General features: G+C 42.8%; 1 protein-coding gene across 2 annotated transcripts; it reads left to right on the forward strand.

Annotated features, from left to right (window-relative positions):
• Positions 1-807: 807 nt before the first annotated feature.
• Positions 808-14,517, forward strand: LOC117961288 (mitotic checkpoint serine/threonine-protein kinase BUB1-like). 2 transcript variants are annotated; one of them, XM_034899859.1, is made up of 24 exons: positions 808-1,015; positions 1,177-1,236; positions 1,846-1,987; positions 2,851-3,047; positions 3,829-3,869; positions 3,977-4,056; positions 4,147-4,196; positions 4,878-5,062; positions 5,847-5,965; positions 6,518-7,017; positions 7,374-7,414; positions 7,667-7,786; positions 8,210-8,308; positions 8,700-8,775; positions 8,945-9,023; positions 9,111-9,276; positions 9,947-10,016; positions 10,281-11,071; positions 11,388-11,488; positions 11,837-11,998; positions 12,148-12,305; positions 12,625-12,802; positions 13,034-13,140; positions 14,151-14,517. In XM_034899859.1, the coding sequence occupies exons 1-24, from the start codon at positions 993-995 to the stop codon at positions 14,350-14,352; spliced, it is 3,747 nt and encodes a 1,248-aa protein (XP_034755750.1). In that variant the 5' UTR covers positions 808-992; the 3' UTR covers positions 14,353-14,517. The 2 variants fall into 2 exon arrangements, with proteins under 2 accessions (XP_034755750.1, XP_034755751.1); XM_034899860.1 differs by having other exon boundaries at positions 3,980-4,056.
• Positions 14,518-15,027: the final 510 nt, after the last annotated feature.

Consider the following 15,027-nt stretch of genomic DNA (forward strand, 5'->3'; position numbering starts at 1 on the left):
CTTTTACCAAAGTAAAACGAATCCCAATTTTACTGCTTTTTAATGTGAATTCTAGAAATATGTTAAGTTTTTTTAAACTTATAAACACTAAAACAAAGTTTAAAAACTGTAATACTTTGTGGAGAACTTTTAGAAGAATAATATGTTTTGTTTTCATCTCATGTTGTAATGGTATATTGTTTATTTGTTCATATTACCTTTGACATACATTTTTGTTATTAACATCATTTTTATGTATTTAAGGTTATATTATTGTTCTCTTGATCATTTGCGTGTGTGTTTGAAATGCTGTATATTTAAATTATATATTTTCAATAAGGTTGGGAAAAAATTTAGTATTTACAACCATAGTCAGTTAAATTAGACTGTATATTATTAATGGTTACAACCACAGACTAGACTTAATATACAGTCTATGGGTACAACCGACTGGTTACAATTCAAAGTCATGTTGATTTTAGTGTACTTATAATCAGGAACATGTAATTAAAGTATTTAAAACATTTGTTTAATCCCCCCTGTCCCTGTGACTGTTATAATAAATCATAACTTTAGATTATTATGACTCATTCATTAATGTAAAATTAGGATTTTGCTGTTGCAGTTGGTGGAGCCAGAGCACATTTTAAACATTAAGTAACGTTAACAACAAAAAGTAAATCAGTACAGTATATCACAGTAATCTACCCATAGATGGAAACAATATATATCATAAATCTACGATTCAACCTGTTTACTTTGTATTTTTCCCCCCGGAACTCCGTCACACCATGGGGGCGTGTTTTCCCGATGCACTGTTGCACGCTCGCGTTGCTATTGGCTGAGCGCGAAATTTCAAACGTAGTAGGAACAGTAGCGCGTCAGAGAGAAACAAACCTAACGATGCAAGTTATCGAGAGTAATTGATTTATAAATCAATCAGTCTGGTAGATTGGTCGGAAAGCGGCCACCAATTGAAATTTGAAAGTTTTTTTTTTTTAACTAAATGCAAAATGGATATTCCCACATATTTACAGTAAGTCTAGCTACTTTTAAACATCAACGGTAACGGTACCCTGTGTTGGTTTCATGCTAGCGGTTAGCTTTGCTGCTACGAATTGTTGAGTTTGAACTTATTTAAAACAATATAACATTTGCTATACTGCATTTTTAACGTTACTACTTTCGTCCTTTTAGGCGTTTCAAAGACCGTATGAGCACGTATACGGGAGACGACCCACTGGAGCCATGGGACGGGTGAGGAACTGTAGCTAGTTACGTTGACTGCTCTGACTTAGCATAAGCTAACGTTAGCTCTTATTTTGAATGAATGTTAAAGTTGTTGTGTTTTATTGACCAAATTAATTATACAAAGAATAAGGTACCTAGCAATGGCACATACACATCAAGTCTAATTCTACATTCACATTTAGTCAGAAGTTTCAGGGGGAAAAGCTCTTTAGTTTCCAAAAGTTTAATATTAACTTGACGTTAGTGAACGTTATTTATCGACCTATATGACTTATTGTAACGTTAGTGTCAGGTGAAATGGTTGTAATAATCTTCTTTTTTTAAATTGACGTCCCTGTTTCCTTGTCTAGATAGCCAGAATAGTCTGTATTTTTTTTTTCATGTAAAGAAAGAAATAGTTACAAAATGATGCTCTTTTCTAGTTTTGCTTTATTAATAACGTAAGATCATTTCCACACAAAGTTCCTCACCTCCCAGTATATTCTTTTATTAGTACTTTCCATGTAATGCTCTGTCTGTCCTACTTGTTTGTTGCAAACATGTAATTTCCCATGATTAACGTCTGACAGCTGAGAATGGAGGACTAAAAGCATATTTCCCTGGATGTTCCCCTAGCTTTGTGGAGTATCTGGAGCAAAGGTTTCCTGCAGGCGGCTGCGGAGGGATGTCGCTGGTGTTTGACAGTCTTGTGGAGAGCTTTCTGAACGTCAAGCGCTACGCAAATGACATTAGATATGTGAACTACTGCATCAAATGTGTAAGTCTCGCACAAATGTGACGTTGTTATTAGGCTGGGGCTGGTATGAGATGCTGATGGGATAGGTATAGACTTTTAATGATCCCAAAATGGGAAATTTAAGTTTAAGTACATGAGCAAAAATATCAAACACGCAGGACACATACAGAATATACATGAAATTATTAATTATAAATAGGATAAAAAACATGAACAAATATTCAAAAAATTATATATATAAAAAAAAGAAATACTGCTTTAAAGTGTCTTATTTTCAAATGTCTTCAAATGTCTTTATACCTTTTTAAAACTGGTAACTGGCCCATGCCTATCTGCCGTAAAACATTTTTTCGGGTTTTGCTGTGTCTTTATCACTCTAAAATGTCAAAATCAATATTTTAGGCATTTTAAAAAGTCTTTAATTCCCTCAAGTATTGTTTTGTAGGTCTTAAATAATTTTAAACGGGACTTAATTTACCTACGTCCATTCAATGCGGCCTCTGATCCTCATTTTATTATTCCATGTTGTTGTAGTTATTTCCTTGTTTTTGTTGTTAGTAGGAATGTAACTGTATGAAAATGTAACCTCACGGTTCTTGTGACCAAAGTCATCAGGGTATTATCAGTATTTTTAAAAGGGTGTTCAACGCCTTTAGCAGCAGCTTCTTTCCTGCACGTTCTGCACAAGCCAATCAGCTTTCGTGTTAGCTGTGCAAGTTAAGCGATACTTGGCTTGCAAATCCACATAATTTAGGGCTGAGTTGATGTTGTGATAAAGGTCTTAAATGTCATTCCTAATAGTGTTAAACTTGACTTGGTGAAGCCTGCAGATTCCCTGAATACAGCGGACTTACAACTACTGTTGATTTTGGTCTGTTCTCCAGGCGAGTTATTATCCAGACCCCAGTGAGCTGTACCGCTACGTTTACAGTAAGGGCATTGGCACCAGGACCGCTGCCCTCTATGTGGCCTGGGCCCAGCACTTTGAGCAGAGGGGAATGATCGAACAGGCCGACGCCGTGTACCAGCAAGCAATGGAGAACCAGGCACAGCCTGCCGAAGCGGTTCTCAACGAACACAGGTAACAACAGAGACAGGGTTCCCCCCAGAAAATGAGTTTAGCCCGGTGGCATGTATGTTTTTTTTAAACCAGGATCCAGCTAGGGCCGGTCCCAGGCTGATGGCAGTTTTAATGTAGAGGCCGGTAGTTTTTGTGATGACAGCTACATGGACCGAATCGCTCAAGTTTTACAGTCTCATCTGACTCCTTACTGGGTGTTATTTGTATGCATAGGTGTAATTTACAGGTGGGACGAGGGTTACAATGCAGGAAATGAAGTGTTCCAAATAAAAATGTTGCTCAAAAGTAGAGATCAATGTTGAACCAAAGTTGCGCACACGCATGCGCATCTTTCTTTCTACAGGACCTTTCAGCAACAAGGCAGTTTCATCACATTCCTTTGCACTTAAGTTAGTTCTCCATTAGTTCAAGGTTTACAGCGGGGCAGACATCCAAAAGCACGACCAATTTTATTAATGTCGCTCTGAGAGAGCACTGTTACCAGAATTTTAAAATGTTGATAACTGTTTTCATTTACAATTAAAATGGAATATAGAAGATTTGTGTTGATGTTGAGATTTTAAAACATATGGTATCGAAAACGTATCGTTAAGTAACCGGCATCGAAAATGAGTTATCAAAATTGGCACCGGGTCGAAAGATTTAGAACAAGGCCCAGCCCAAGTTGTGTGAGTGTAGTATTATACAGTGTAGAATAATCTGGCACCAACATGCACAACAATAACTTTAATATGCTAAAAAAAAAACTAAACTAAACTAACTAGCTAAATCTGATCTGTAGGCAGTTTCTAAGAAGAACAGGAAGCCATGCTCCGGGATCAGGTAAGAGTTAATCCAGTCTTTTGTTTATTTAAAAAGAATAAGATTTCCTTCATCAATGTATACACTGTGTGTTCTACTAACTGTTTGATCTCCATTTTTTTGTAAAGCAGGGAGTCGAAACCCTTTGCAAAACTCCCACTTAACCAATCAGATGTCCTCTGAAGCAGAGCCTGGAGCTCCACACAAGGTTTGTGGCTTTAAATTTCAGTCATATTTATATAATAACCGCAATATCTGCTTTTCAAAGTCCACTATTATCCATTGTCCCATGTGACAGGCCTCTGTGGATTGTCCATCCAAACCACCTGCACAGAAAACCACCATAATGTAAGTTACTTTCCTGTCTTTCTAAGATGTTGCCTATAAGGCAACCGATGTTGCCGTGTTGCACTTTGGCACGACCTATGTAGAATGTATCTTTTAACCGTCTACACCTGCATTGCACACATGTTATTACATTACATTACATGTCATTTAGCTGACGCACACATGGCGTAGGATTGTGTGAGTCACAGGTGAGACGTAGAGCTTTTGCTTTGGGGATGGTTGTTTCTTCAGTTTTTTTGGCGCTGGCACAGTGCTGTTATCAGAGGACGCAGGTGAGGGAAACAAGAAATAAATACCATAACTCTTAAACGTCTCATTGCATGAAAATTTCACTTTATGAGTTTTTTAAAGATTAATATGAGTCCCCCCAGCCTGCCTATTGTCCCCCACTGGCTAGAAATGGCGATAGGTGTAAACCGAGCCCATGGTATCCTGCTGTGCCTTTGAGAAAATGAAAGTTCAGATGGGTCTGGATATGAGGTCATAAGGGGCAAGGTTACTTCTCTCCCTCTCCTCCTCACAAGCTATAGACTCAGAAATGGTACCTACTAAGGAAAGCTCATTGTGGGACTGGCTCTAGTTGCTGTAATTCTGCACCAAGGCTGAATTGTGGGAACAAGACTTCAGATATGTGTGTGTTAACATGTGAGCACTTCTGTTCGTGTATGTCCTCCTCCGCAGAGTGTCTCGCTCTGAGACGTCGGGGACGATCCCCTCCAGCCAAGGCTCCAGCGTTCGGATGGTGCCGGCGTACACACAGGAAGTACTTGTTTGCGAAGGATCTGAATTATGTTTCGAGGAGGTGCGAGCAGAAAACTACCTGCGTAAGATCCGGGAGAAGAAGGAAAAGGAGCGTATAGAAATGGGTAAGCTGAATCCATCATTGATGGTCATTGTCAATGATGTTAATTTAGAGAAAATACAAGGTTATAATAATAAAGAGGCATTTAATATATATATATTGTACATGTTTAATTGAAGAAAAAAAATCTCATCCGAGAATTGAATTATTTTCCTCACCCCAACTGTATATGGGCACCCGCTCTACCTTCTGAGCTATCCGGGCACCCGGCTCCGTTAAGTTTGAAGAAGGAAGCATGGCTAACACCAGCAAAACAGTTTGTTGTACTCACCATATCTTTAGTTACAATTTTGCAATTAATGAAAATTAAACGAACGTACCTGATCGCTGGATGACATCTTGGCTTTTTGAAGCAGAAAGGCTACCATAGCTGTAATACGCTAGGGCCGGGCAATCCATCAATATCGGGATATGACACAACATATCATCTTCGATTTTGGCTATTGTAATATCGTGATATTACATGGGTGTTGTCTTGTCCTGGTTTTAAAGAATGTTCTAGCAGTTCTGTTACGTGCCTTTTCCCCACTTAGTCATGATATTCACATTAATGAAGATTATTTATCTTAAATCTAAGTGTGAAGATATTTTGTCAAAGCATCAGTTGTCAATACTACAATAATGCTGCAATATTGATATTGAGGTATTTGGTTAAAAATATTTTGATATCTGATTTTCTCCATATCACCCAGCCCTAATATGAACTGCGTAGCATGAGGGAGCTGATTGTGTGCTGTGTTATTGAGTTATTACCAATTCCATGACATCCGTATTTGTTTTGATTCAAGGGGAGAAGATGAGGAGGGAAGAGGAAGAGAACATCCTGAAGATGACGTGTGAACTGGAGGAAGTGAACCAGAACCTGGAGGTCTTTGGAGCTTTGAGCAGCCAGCCTTCATCACAGAGGGTGGGGGCGCCAACTTTGAGCTTTTTGTTGTGTTGATTCACTTTCCCCTAGGATTGGGCATCGTTTTGATTCTAACAATTCCGATGCGTTTGTTGTCATTGTAAAAGAATACAACAAAATTCCATTGCACCAAGTGACGACGGATCTCAAGCAGGAAATAATAATCATTAAAACTATGTAAATAACGTTTGTACATTCCACTTCCGTGCGTACACCAACACTCACACTATTTGCAGGTACACAGCCGACCTATTTTGTAAACACAAATATACATATTTATCCCATCCTGGAAATCCAGGCCCAAATCCGAACGATTAAGGGCCTGGCATTGAGTAATGAAAGTTGCCCATCTCGAGGGAAGATGGAAGAGTTCTTCCTGTTCATCTCTGGTTCTTCTTGATTTTCCGATCCTATTCTTTGAGCATTGGAGTGGAAATCAATATATATCGTTACACCCTTAATAACTCCCTGTCTGAAATATAAAATGTTTGGATCATGTACAAACAGGATAACTTATGTAAAATGCCAATTTTTTTGCTTTCTCTGCCACAGCTGTCTGCAGCGGAAACGGCCACCAGTCTGAACCCCAATCCTACCCAGCAGCCCGTTGGCCGTCCCCGACCCTCAAACCGTCTGAGCAACAGGCGCTCTCTCGGCTTGAGATTACACAGCGAGCCGCCCTTCATCCATGACTGCGCCGCTGACCCGCTTCGGCAGCAGCACAGCACCGCAGCTGCTGACACTAGTGTTGACTTACCACCTCCGGCGTCTGTCGCTTCAGCGTCTGTCGCTCTGGCGTCTGTCCCTTCAGCGTCTGTTGCTTCAGCGTGGACGGTTTGGCCCCGGTCAGCCCAGCTGCCTGTCGGCTTCGAGCAGACAGACCCGTTGCTCCACAGATCAGTCCTGGCTGAAAGGAGCGTTCACTTACCCCCTCCAGCGTCCACAGACCCGGCATCTGTTGCCAGAAACGCTGGCGCTCTCCGCCAGGACGGTTGGGTTCAACCCGGCAGCTCGCAGAACTGTCCCCCCCAGGAGCGCCCCCCCACGCAGCAGTGAGTAGCTTCTGCTCGAATGATTTTGGGAGCTTCTGATGCAACCAATGTGGATTGTGCTGTGTTATCATGGAGGTTTTTAAACAGAGTTGCAAAGAGAGAGATGTGAGGTAAAGAAACTGTGAGTTGACAGGGACAGGCGCATGGTCTATAAAATCAACAGGACGTGAGTTATTGTAGTTTGATGTAGTCTGATATGGCCCCACAGTCAGCAGCCACTGGGTATTGTTTGGATTTTAACAATTGATTACTGTTCTTTGAGAGGCGCAATGAAAACCCATCACATGTCTAATTCAAAGAAAAAAACTTAAAAAAATGAAATCTCTCTCTTTCTGAATCATTTTCTTACCCTTCAGTGATGTCAGTCACCCGCCGGCGCTCGAGGACAAACTGAATCGTAAGTACCCCAGTTGTTCCCCATTTGTTCCCCAGTAAGCCCTCCAATCGTAGCTTCTTGTAAATGTTTTCACACACCCCCTCTCCCTCTCTCTCTCTCTCTCTCTCTCTCTCTCTCTCTCTCTCTCTCTCTCTCTCTCTCTCTCTCTCTTTTCTGCCTGTCTTTATCTGTGTCACTCTCTCCCTGTCACTTTCACTGCCACTCCCTCTCTCTCTCTCTCTCTCTCTCTCTCTCTCTTGCTCTCGCTCTCAGTGTCCCAGGGAAGCACCGCTAACTTGTCTCACTTGACTCCCAACACTTCACTGGGTTTTGTTCAGGCCACCCCATCCAGGGTGCTGCCGTCACCCACTGTCAACACCCGGGAGGCACTGGGTGAGCACAACAACATCTCTGCCTGTTGGGAATTTGTCTGTCAGGGATGTTTTCATGTCATTTAAATGTTGTGTTCATGGGAATGCAGATGCTACAACATAGACATTTGTACAACAAATCTCCAATATATAGCATGCCTTGCTAGTTTCAGATGGCGTCTCTAGAAGAGCATTTTTAATTTAAAGAAAAAACATTAAGCATTGCCACATTAAAACATATGATCATACACGGAACATCCATCCATCATGATGTAAATGTATTCATTTACAGTTTGTGATGCTGAGCAAGAACAGAGTGTGTGATATTTCTTATTCAAGTCTGATGTGATGTTAACGCACCGGCATCTCAGAATTGTCGATATGTGGATATGTCTTCGCAAAGAATTAGAAAGAGTAACATTTCATCGGGTTTTGTGTCATCCAGATGTGATCATGGACATGTTCCAGGCTCCGACTTTCCAAGAGGACCCGTCGGCGCTCGGCGCCGCCGAGAACCTGTTTGACCCCGGCTACACAACAACCGGTAAATGTGCCGCAAACAGCCAACTCTATAGACGTTATCCCATCTCAACTGGGGCTGGGCAATATATTGATTTATTTTTATTTTTATATATTGATATTGATATATGTGGCTTGATATAGTCTTACATTTTGGATATCGTAATATCCTGATATGACACAAGTGGTGTCTTTTCCCGGTTCTCTTGGTTGAGATTAGCTTTGCTGAAGGAACAGCAGCCATCTTTTATGTTATTATGAGAAGTGGACAAACATCAAAGCAACACATTATGAATCCGGCAGGACTAATTGGACTGGTAATTAATTAATTAAGAACTGCAGATGAATCAAGCTGGCAGTTGATTAGGTATTGCGGTGGAATTGAACTGAAAATTCTTGTCGTTGGTTTTTGGAAGGCGACGTCTCGTCCTTCACGAAGCCCGCGGCACCGTTCACCGTCTTCCAGGACGACACCGACAAAGAAAACTGCAGGTAAATGTTGACATGAACCTCCTCAATACAGGATTCAGGTTTTCCTTCATAGGGGAGTTTTTTGGCCAGTCCCCTATAGAAAATCCCCAGCATACTTTTCTGTGATTAACTAAACAATTTAACGTTTATATTTAATACTGTTCCTGTTATTATTTTTTCCCGTGTTCAGTGCTGCCTCTCGCTGTCAAGTCGAGAAGTCTAAACCACTCAGAGCACTGGCAGAAATCGCCGTGTCCGGCAAACCCAATGTGAGTATGAAGAAAAAAAACTAGTAACGTTTGTTGAGCTTCAGAATCCCATTTAATGACACAGACACCTTGTGCTTCCCCGAGCAGGACACTCCAGACCTGATGTCTGACGAGAGCACCATGTGGGGCGAGCGCTACAACTCGCTGGCCGCATGCCCAAACAGCACCAAGGACTTCGCCATGTTGGCTCAGTTTGTCTCCACTCCGTCAGCGCAAAAGACGCCTTTCGGCGGCAACTTTTTCGAGGAAGATGGTAACGTACCTGACACAGACAGACACAGGCCCCACCCTAAGGGTTGTCCCAATGTCGAATTTCAAAGGGCGTGAGGTTGCGAGTACATACTTACCGAGCCTTTTTTCCGAGAGTCTGCATCAATGCAGATTTCACTAAAGAGAATTACCCACAGTTCAAAGCCTTGACCACAGGGAATTCTAGAAATTAGAAAGTTGAACAACATCATGCCACACGCCCACGGGACAGAGCGGACCTGTTGTCCAGCTTGTAGAACAAGAGTTGGAATAAATGTGGAATCAGGCAGCCGTCTCCTGGGCCTTGGCCGTGTGAAAAGCAACAAACTTAAAATAAAAAAACCCAAACTGGCACGTGTCTGCAACATCTTTGTTATTAAACGCCGCCATGGTCACATGTGATCTCGTGAAATGCTGTCCCGATCCCATTTTTAACTATTTGAGCTCATGTGGCCTCACTCACTCACTCACTCACTCACTCACTCACTCACTCACTCAGCACCTTGGATCAGTTACGTCTGAGTCCTTGGTCCTCGGCGCTCACTTTGGGATTGGGCCAGTCACACAAACACACGTACACACACTACATTAGCTACATTCTCTTTTTGTGTCAGCCTTCCTACTCAACATGGTTTTCTTTAATTTTTCAAACATGGTTGATCTCTATTCTCCAGAGAACAATTGCGATGGCAAAGAAGACGCTGATGAAGATGCGTTTATGAGACGTCAGCCAAAGAAACTCAGGTAACCTAAACTTTAATCCTTCACTGCTCAGTGCTCAGAGAAATCCATACATGTTAAAAATCACATTTCATTCTTAATAAAAAATCTGCTTTGGAAACACTAGTAGCAGTTTACTGTTTTGCCATGTTTAACTTAACAGTAGAACGTAATGCCACATTAGCATTACATCATCATACACCACGTCATGAAACTTTATTTCTGTTTCTGGTAATGTAAAGGCCAAAGTGTGAAGTACGTCTCTGAGTTCTCTGTTCCGTCCCGCAGCCCAATCATTGAGACAAGTCCGTCTAACGAAACAGGCTTCAGTCAGCTGGCGCCCTCCTCCGCAGGGCTCGGCACCATTGTGGGCGAAGGGCTCGCCACCGCCCCTCACTGCCTGACCACTTCCTCTTGCACCACCATGGTGCAGCCCCCTCCTCCGGCCGTGCTGTCCTTCCAAGACCAGACCCTTTGTCCACCCAACTCCACAGACTCCTCCTGCGTGTCCAGGACCGCAGCCCCCAGCTGGGCGGTTTACACCAGCCCTGAGCAGCCTCTCAAACAGCCCCCGGAGAGTTCAACCAGACCTGACGGCGAAGCTTTTACCATCATGGAGGAGTTAGACAAACTGCCCAGTCCAGAGCGGCTCCAGAAACCAGTCTGTGACGTCCCCATGAGCCCAGAGTGCGCTCTCAAAGCGGACTGGACGCTCATCCGAAGCCCCGAGCGCACAGTGGAGCCAGACCTGGACGCCTTCCTGAGTCCCTGTCCACCCGGTGTCCGAGATATTCCCATGAGTCCGCAGCAGCCGCAGCTCTGTGCTGACGTGCCCATGAGCCCGGCGCAGCTCGGTGCCGAGGACGAACCCATGATGAGTCTGGAGATGCTGAGGTCGAGCACCGACGTGTCGATGAATGCCAGGGCGGCAGCGGTCCGGCTGGTGTCGGACCCCTGGGCCAATGAGGTCATCGCACGTCTTCTGTCATCGCTGACCACGCCACTAACCTCGCACCCCTCCTGCACCAGCTGGCAGTGCAACTTGCCCAACATCAGCCCTAAGACCATCATCAGCATGGGTAACTGGATACTTTTACATAGACCTTAGTGGTCCCCTAATACTGTATCTGAAGTCTATTCATCACATGAGACATCCATGTTCTAACCCTGTACAAACTGGGAACTATATTCTCAGAAGCTGAAGCCCTGCTACTTGGGCGGAGCAGAGGGTAACAACGGTGCTTTTCAGGTGTTACGCCAATGACTCCGCCCAAGTAGCAGGGCTTCTGAGACTAAGGCTGCCTCTCATTTGACCTTGTTATTTGTACATGCTGTGACTATGCAAATCATCTAACTATTAACGTCCCTAATAGCAAATGTTTTCCCTCCCGACAGGAAAAGCGTCCCTGCGCGTTGACTGTGTCCTGGGAGAAGGGGCTTTTGCAACAGTCTACCAGGGTACCGACCTCCAGACCTCAGAGAGGGTGATGCTGAAGGTAGGACAATGTTAAGACCCATCTGTGAGCTCAGTACACAACTTCAGGACTCACACAGTCACACAGCGCTGACTCTGCACATTGCTTCTGCCAAAGCACTGCTGAACAAACTATCTTGCTGACTCTTTCTGTGTCAATATAGCTGTTTTTATGTCATCTGTTGATGTTTTTGTCCGTCTATATGCAGGAAACAGTCTGTGAAAACAAATCTCCCTCATGGGACAATAATATCTAATTCATTTTCATGGGGAAATCTAAATGTTTATGTTTCTTTTGGGACCCGTCGTCCAGCACCAGGTTGTCTTAAAGTGCTCATGTTATGCACATTTTCTGCTGTTGTCGCCGCAGGTTCAGAAGCCGGCCAATCCCTGGGAGTTTTACATCAACACGCAGCTGGACGAGCGCCTGCGGCCCGCCGTGCGCCACCTTTACAGCAGCATCCGCTCCGCTCACCTTTTCCATAACGGCAGCGTGCTGCTCGGCGAGCTTCACAACTACGGCACCCTGCTGGTACGTTCACACCCACGCCTTTCACCGCTTCAGAGACTCTGATGGATGCCTGCACTGTAACGTTTAAAGAGATATAGTTAGGGCGCCTGTTAGGGTGGAACGGTACTGTATATGGCCATCGTAACATGGTCTCTCATCCTTTGTATCAGAACGCAGTGAACGTCTATAAAACCCAGAGTGACAAGGTGATGCCTCAGCCTCTCGTCATGTACTTCACCGTCTGCATCCTGCACATGGTGGAGCAGCTGCACGCCGCCCGCATCATCCACGCCGACGTCAAACCGGACAACTTCCTGCTGGGAGAGAGGTAACCGTCAGTAAACACGTTGATAAAACCGGTCTAATTTAGGGTTGGGTACTGGAATTCAGTTCCCGGTACTTTTCCTCTGTAATTACAAGAACATTGTCCAACCTCTGCTCTGTCAAAATTCAGAGAGGACAGATAAGCTTGTGCTTACTCACAGGTACCGACATTTGGAACCGTTATATTTTACGTGAACCAATACTCTGTAGTACTGGCGTGATTCGGTCGGTACCGGTAAAGGTACCAGGCTCGATACACAAACCCCGTCACAAGGAGTCTGGCTCGTAGGAGTCACCCCCCGTTAACTGTTGTGGCCTCCCAGGTTCTTGGAGAACAAGTGTTTTGAGCCGGAGAACCTGGACCACGGCCTCGCCCTCATCGACCTCGGCCAGAGCATCGACATGGAGCTTTTCCCAGAAGGCACTGCTTTCACCGCCAGGTGTTTGACGTCGGGCTTCCAGTGCACGGAGATGCTCAGCGGGAGACCCTGGAACTATCAGGTGAGGACAAACTGCAGGATTTACACTGGCACATAATGAAGTGTTATCATGTCTGTTTGTTCAAATGAAGTATTTCAGAAATTTTACTAACATTTTATTTTGCTCAGCTCTTATTATCGTGCACTCAGTGAGATTAACAGGCAGAAAGACTAGAATTTAATATGCAAACACACTTGAATTAAGACATATTTTTTGTGTGTGTGTTTGTGTGTGTGTGTGTGTGTGTTTTAGACGGATTACTTTGGAATCGCGGGGACGGTCCACTGCATGCTGTTTGGGACGTACATGCAGGTCACGAATGAAGGTGGCGTGTGGGTGACAAACGGTGTATTTAGAAGGTAATTTTTCTATTTCACATAAATAATAAAATACTATCTAGACAGGTAATTACTAAATGTAAATACCTTGAATAGCATTTTGCTGAAAGAACGCTAATCATGAATATTGTTAAACAAGGGTTTGATGAAATGAAAGTCTTCAGCAATACAGCTTTACAAGATACGTCTTGGACTTGTTGACAATAAGCAAAATATAAAACTCCAGACTCATTCTTTTAGGCTACATCTACGCTACGTTTTTATTTTTAAGCTGAGTTTTGGGACAACTGGGCCCTGGTCATGAGGTCGGAAAATGTTCTTTCACAAAAACTGATCTAATATTAGCTAATATGTTGATTTCCTGTTAAGAAATTTATCATTTTTAAGACTTTCAAGTTTCAAAATTCAATATCGATTTTTAGATTTCAAAAACAATTCACAGTATACATGTAGTTACTTTCCTTGTGTGTATGTACACACACACACACACACACATATATGTATTATATACACATATATATATATATTATTTATGTGGATTTGTTCATTTGTTATTTAAACATCCTGTTATGATGTGTGTGTGTGTGTGTGTGTATGTTGTGTGTTATGTCTGTAAGCTACTGGGACCTTGAATTTTACCTTGGGGGATTAATAAAGTATCTTTCATATGATTGCAGTAGACATACAATTTAAAAAATATATATTTAAAAAATATGAATCGATTTTGAATCGTTAGAGCTTGAATTGTGCTTCAAATATGAATCAATTTTTTCCGCACACCCCTATTCTTGATTCTATTTTGCCACTTTTGTTTGTTGACTAAGTGTTGCCTTCTTTCTTTCTTTCTACTTTCTTTATTTGTGTCTTTGGGTCAGGCGGTACTTGGCTTTAAAAGGGGGAATCTATTAAATCTATTTAAAGGGGGAACATAATTGAACAAATTTGAGGATTAGTACTAGGGGTCCTGCACCCCCCTTTGAAGATCTTGGTCCTACAGAGTTGACATAACGTAAGATCTTGTGTCTGCACAGGAACCCCCACAGCGACCTGTGGCAGGAGTTCTTCCACACGCTGCTCAATGTGCCGGACTGCAGCTCCCGGCCGGACCTCGGGAGCCTGCGCAGCGGACTGGCCGAGGTGCTGCGGCAGAACTACAGCAGCCGGCTCCCGACGCTCAAGAGCCGGCTGACGGTCCTGCTGCTGGAGAGCCGCAAGGCGGCGGCCCGCAGATGACACGCGTCTCCTCCATCACTCGGGGTAAAGCTTAAGCTTTTAAAGCTGCGGTGAAGTGTCCTCGGAGGAGACATTTCAGCATCGGAATTTGTACAATTTTCTTTCTTTTTTTTTTTTGCTTTTGTCTTGTTAGATTTGTATTTTTATTGAAAAATAAAAGTTGTGTGGAAGTCTTATTTTTGTTATAGTTTTTCACGCTGATTGGAATTTACTTTCCTGAATTTCGTTAAGCATTTATCAATAACCGTTTTCATTAACTCTTATTTTACCAATTTGTTTACTGGTATTTGGTTTTCAGTACCAGAGTGAGAGAGAGAGAGAGATAGAGATAGAGAGATATATATATACACATATATATATATATATATATATATGTGTGTGTGTATATATATGTATATATCTGCGTGTGTGTGTGTGTGTGTATATATATATATATATATATATATATATATATATATATATATATGTATACTTGTCGATTTGTGCAGACAGACCACCAGGAGGCACCAAATACATAAAGTACCTACAGTATATTATGAAAAAATCACTTTTCCTGGGATTTTGGGTGTTATTTTGTGTCTCTGGTGCCTCCACACACATGTAAACTTGGAAAATACTATCCATGCTGTTTTGAGTGAGATACGGTTTCTGAATGTCTTCTGTCTTCAGTCTCCA

Source organism: Etheostoma cragini, chromosome 18 (genome assembly GCF_013103735.1).
Source record: "Etheostoma cragini isolate CJK2018 chromosome 18, CSU_Ecrag_1.0, whole genome shotgun sequence".
Classification (NCBI taxonomy): Eukaryota; Metazoa; Chordata; class Actinopteri; order Perciformes; family Percidae; genus Etheostoma; species Etheostoma cragini.

Coding starts and splice junctions, on each gene's coding strand:
- LOC117961288 (XM_034899859.1), top strand. CDS start 993: ATGGATATTCCCACATATTTACA. Junction 7,787..8,209: donor CAACACCCGGGAGGCACTGG/GTGAGCACAACA, acceptor TGTGTCATCCAG/ATGTGATCATGGACATGTTC. Junction 9,024..9,110: donor CCGTGTCCGGCAAACCCAAT/GTGAGTATGAAG, acceptor TTCCCCGAGCAG/GACACTCCAGACCTGATGTC.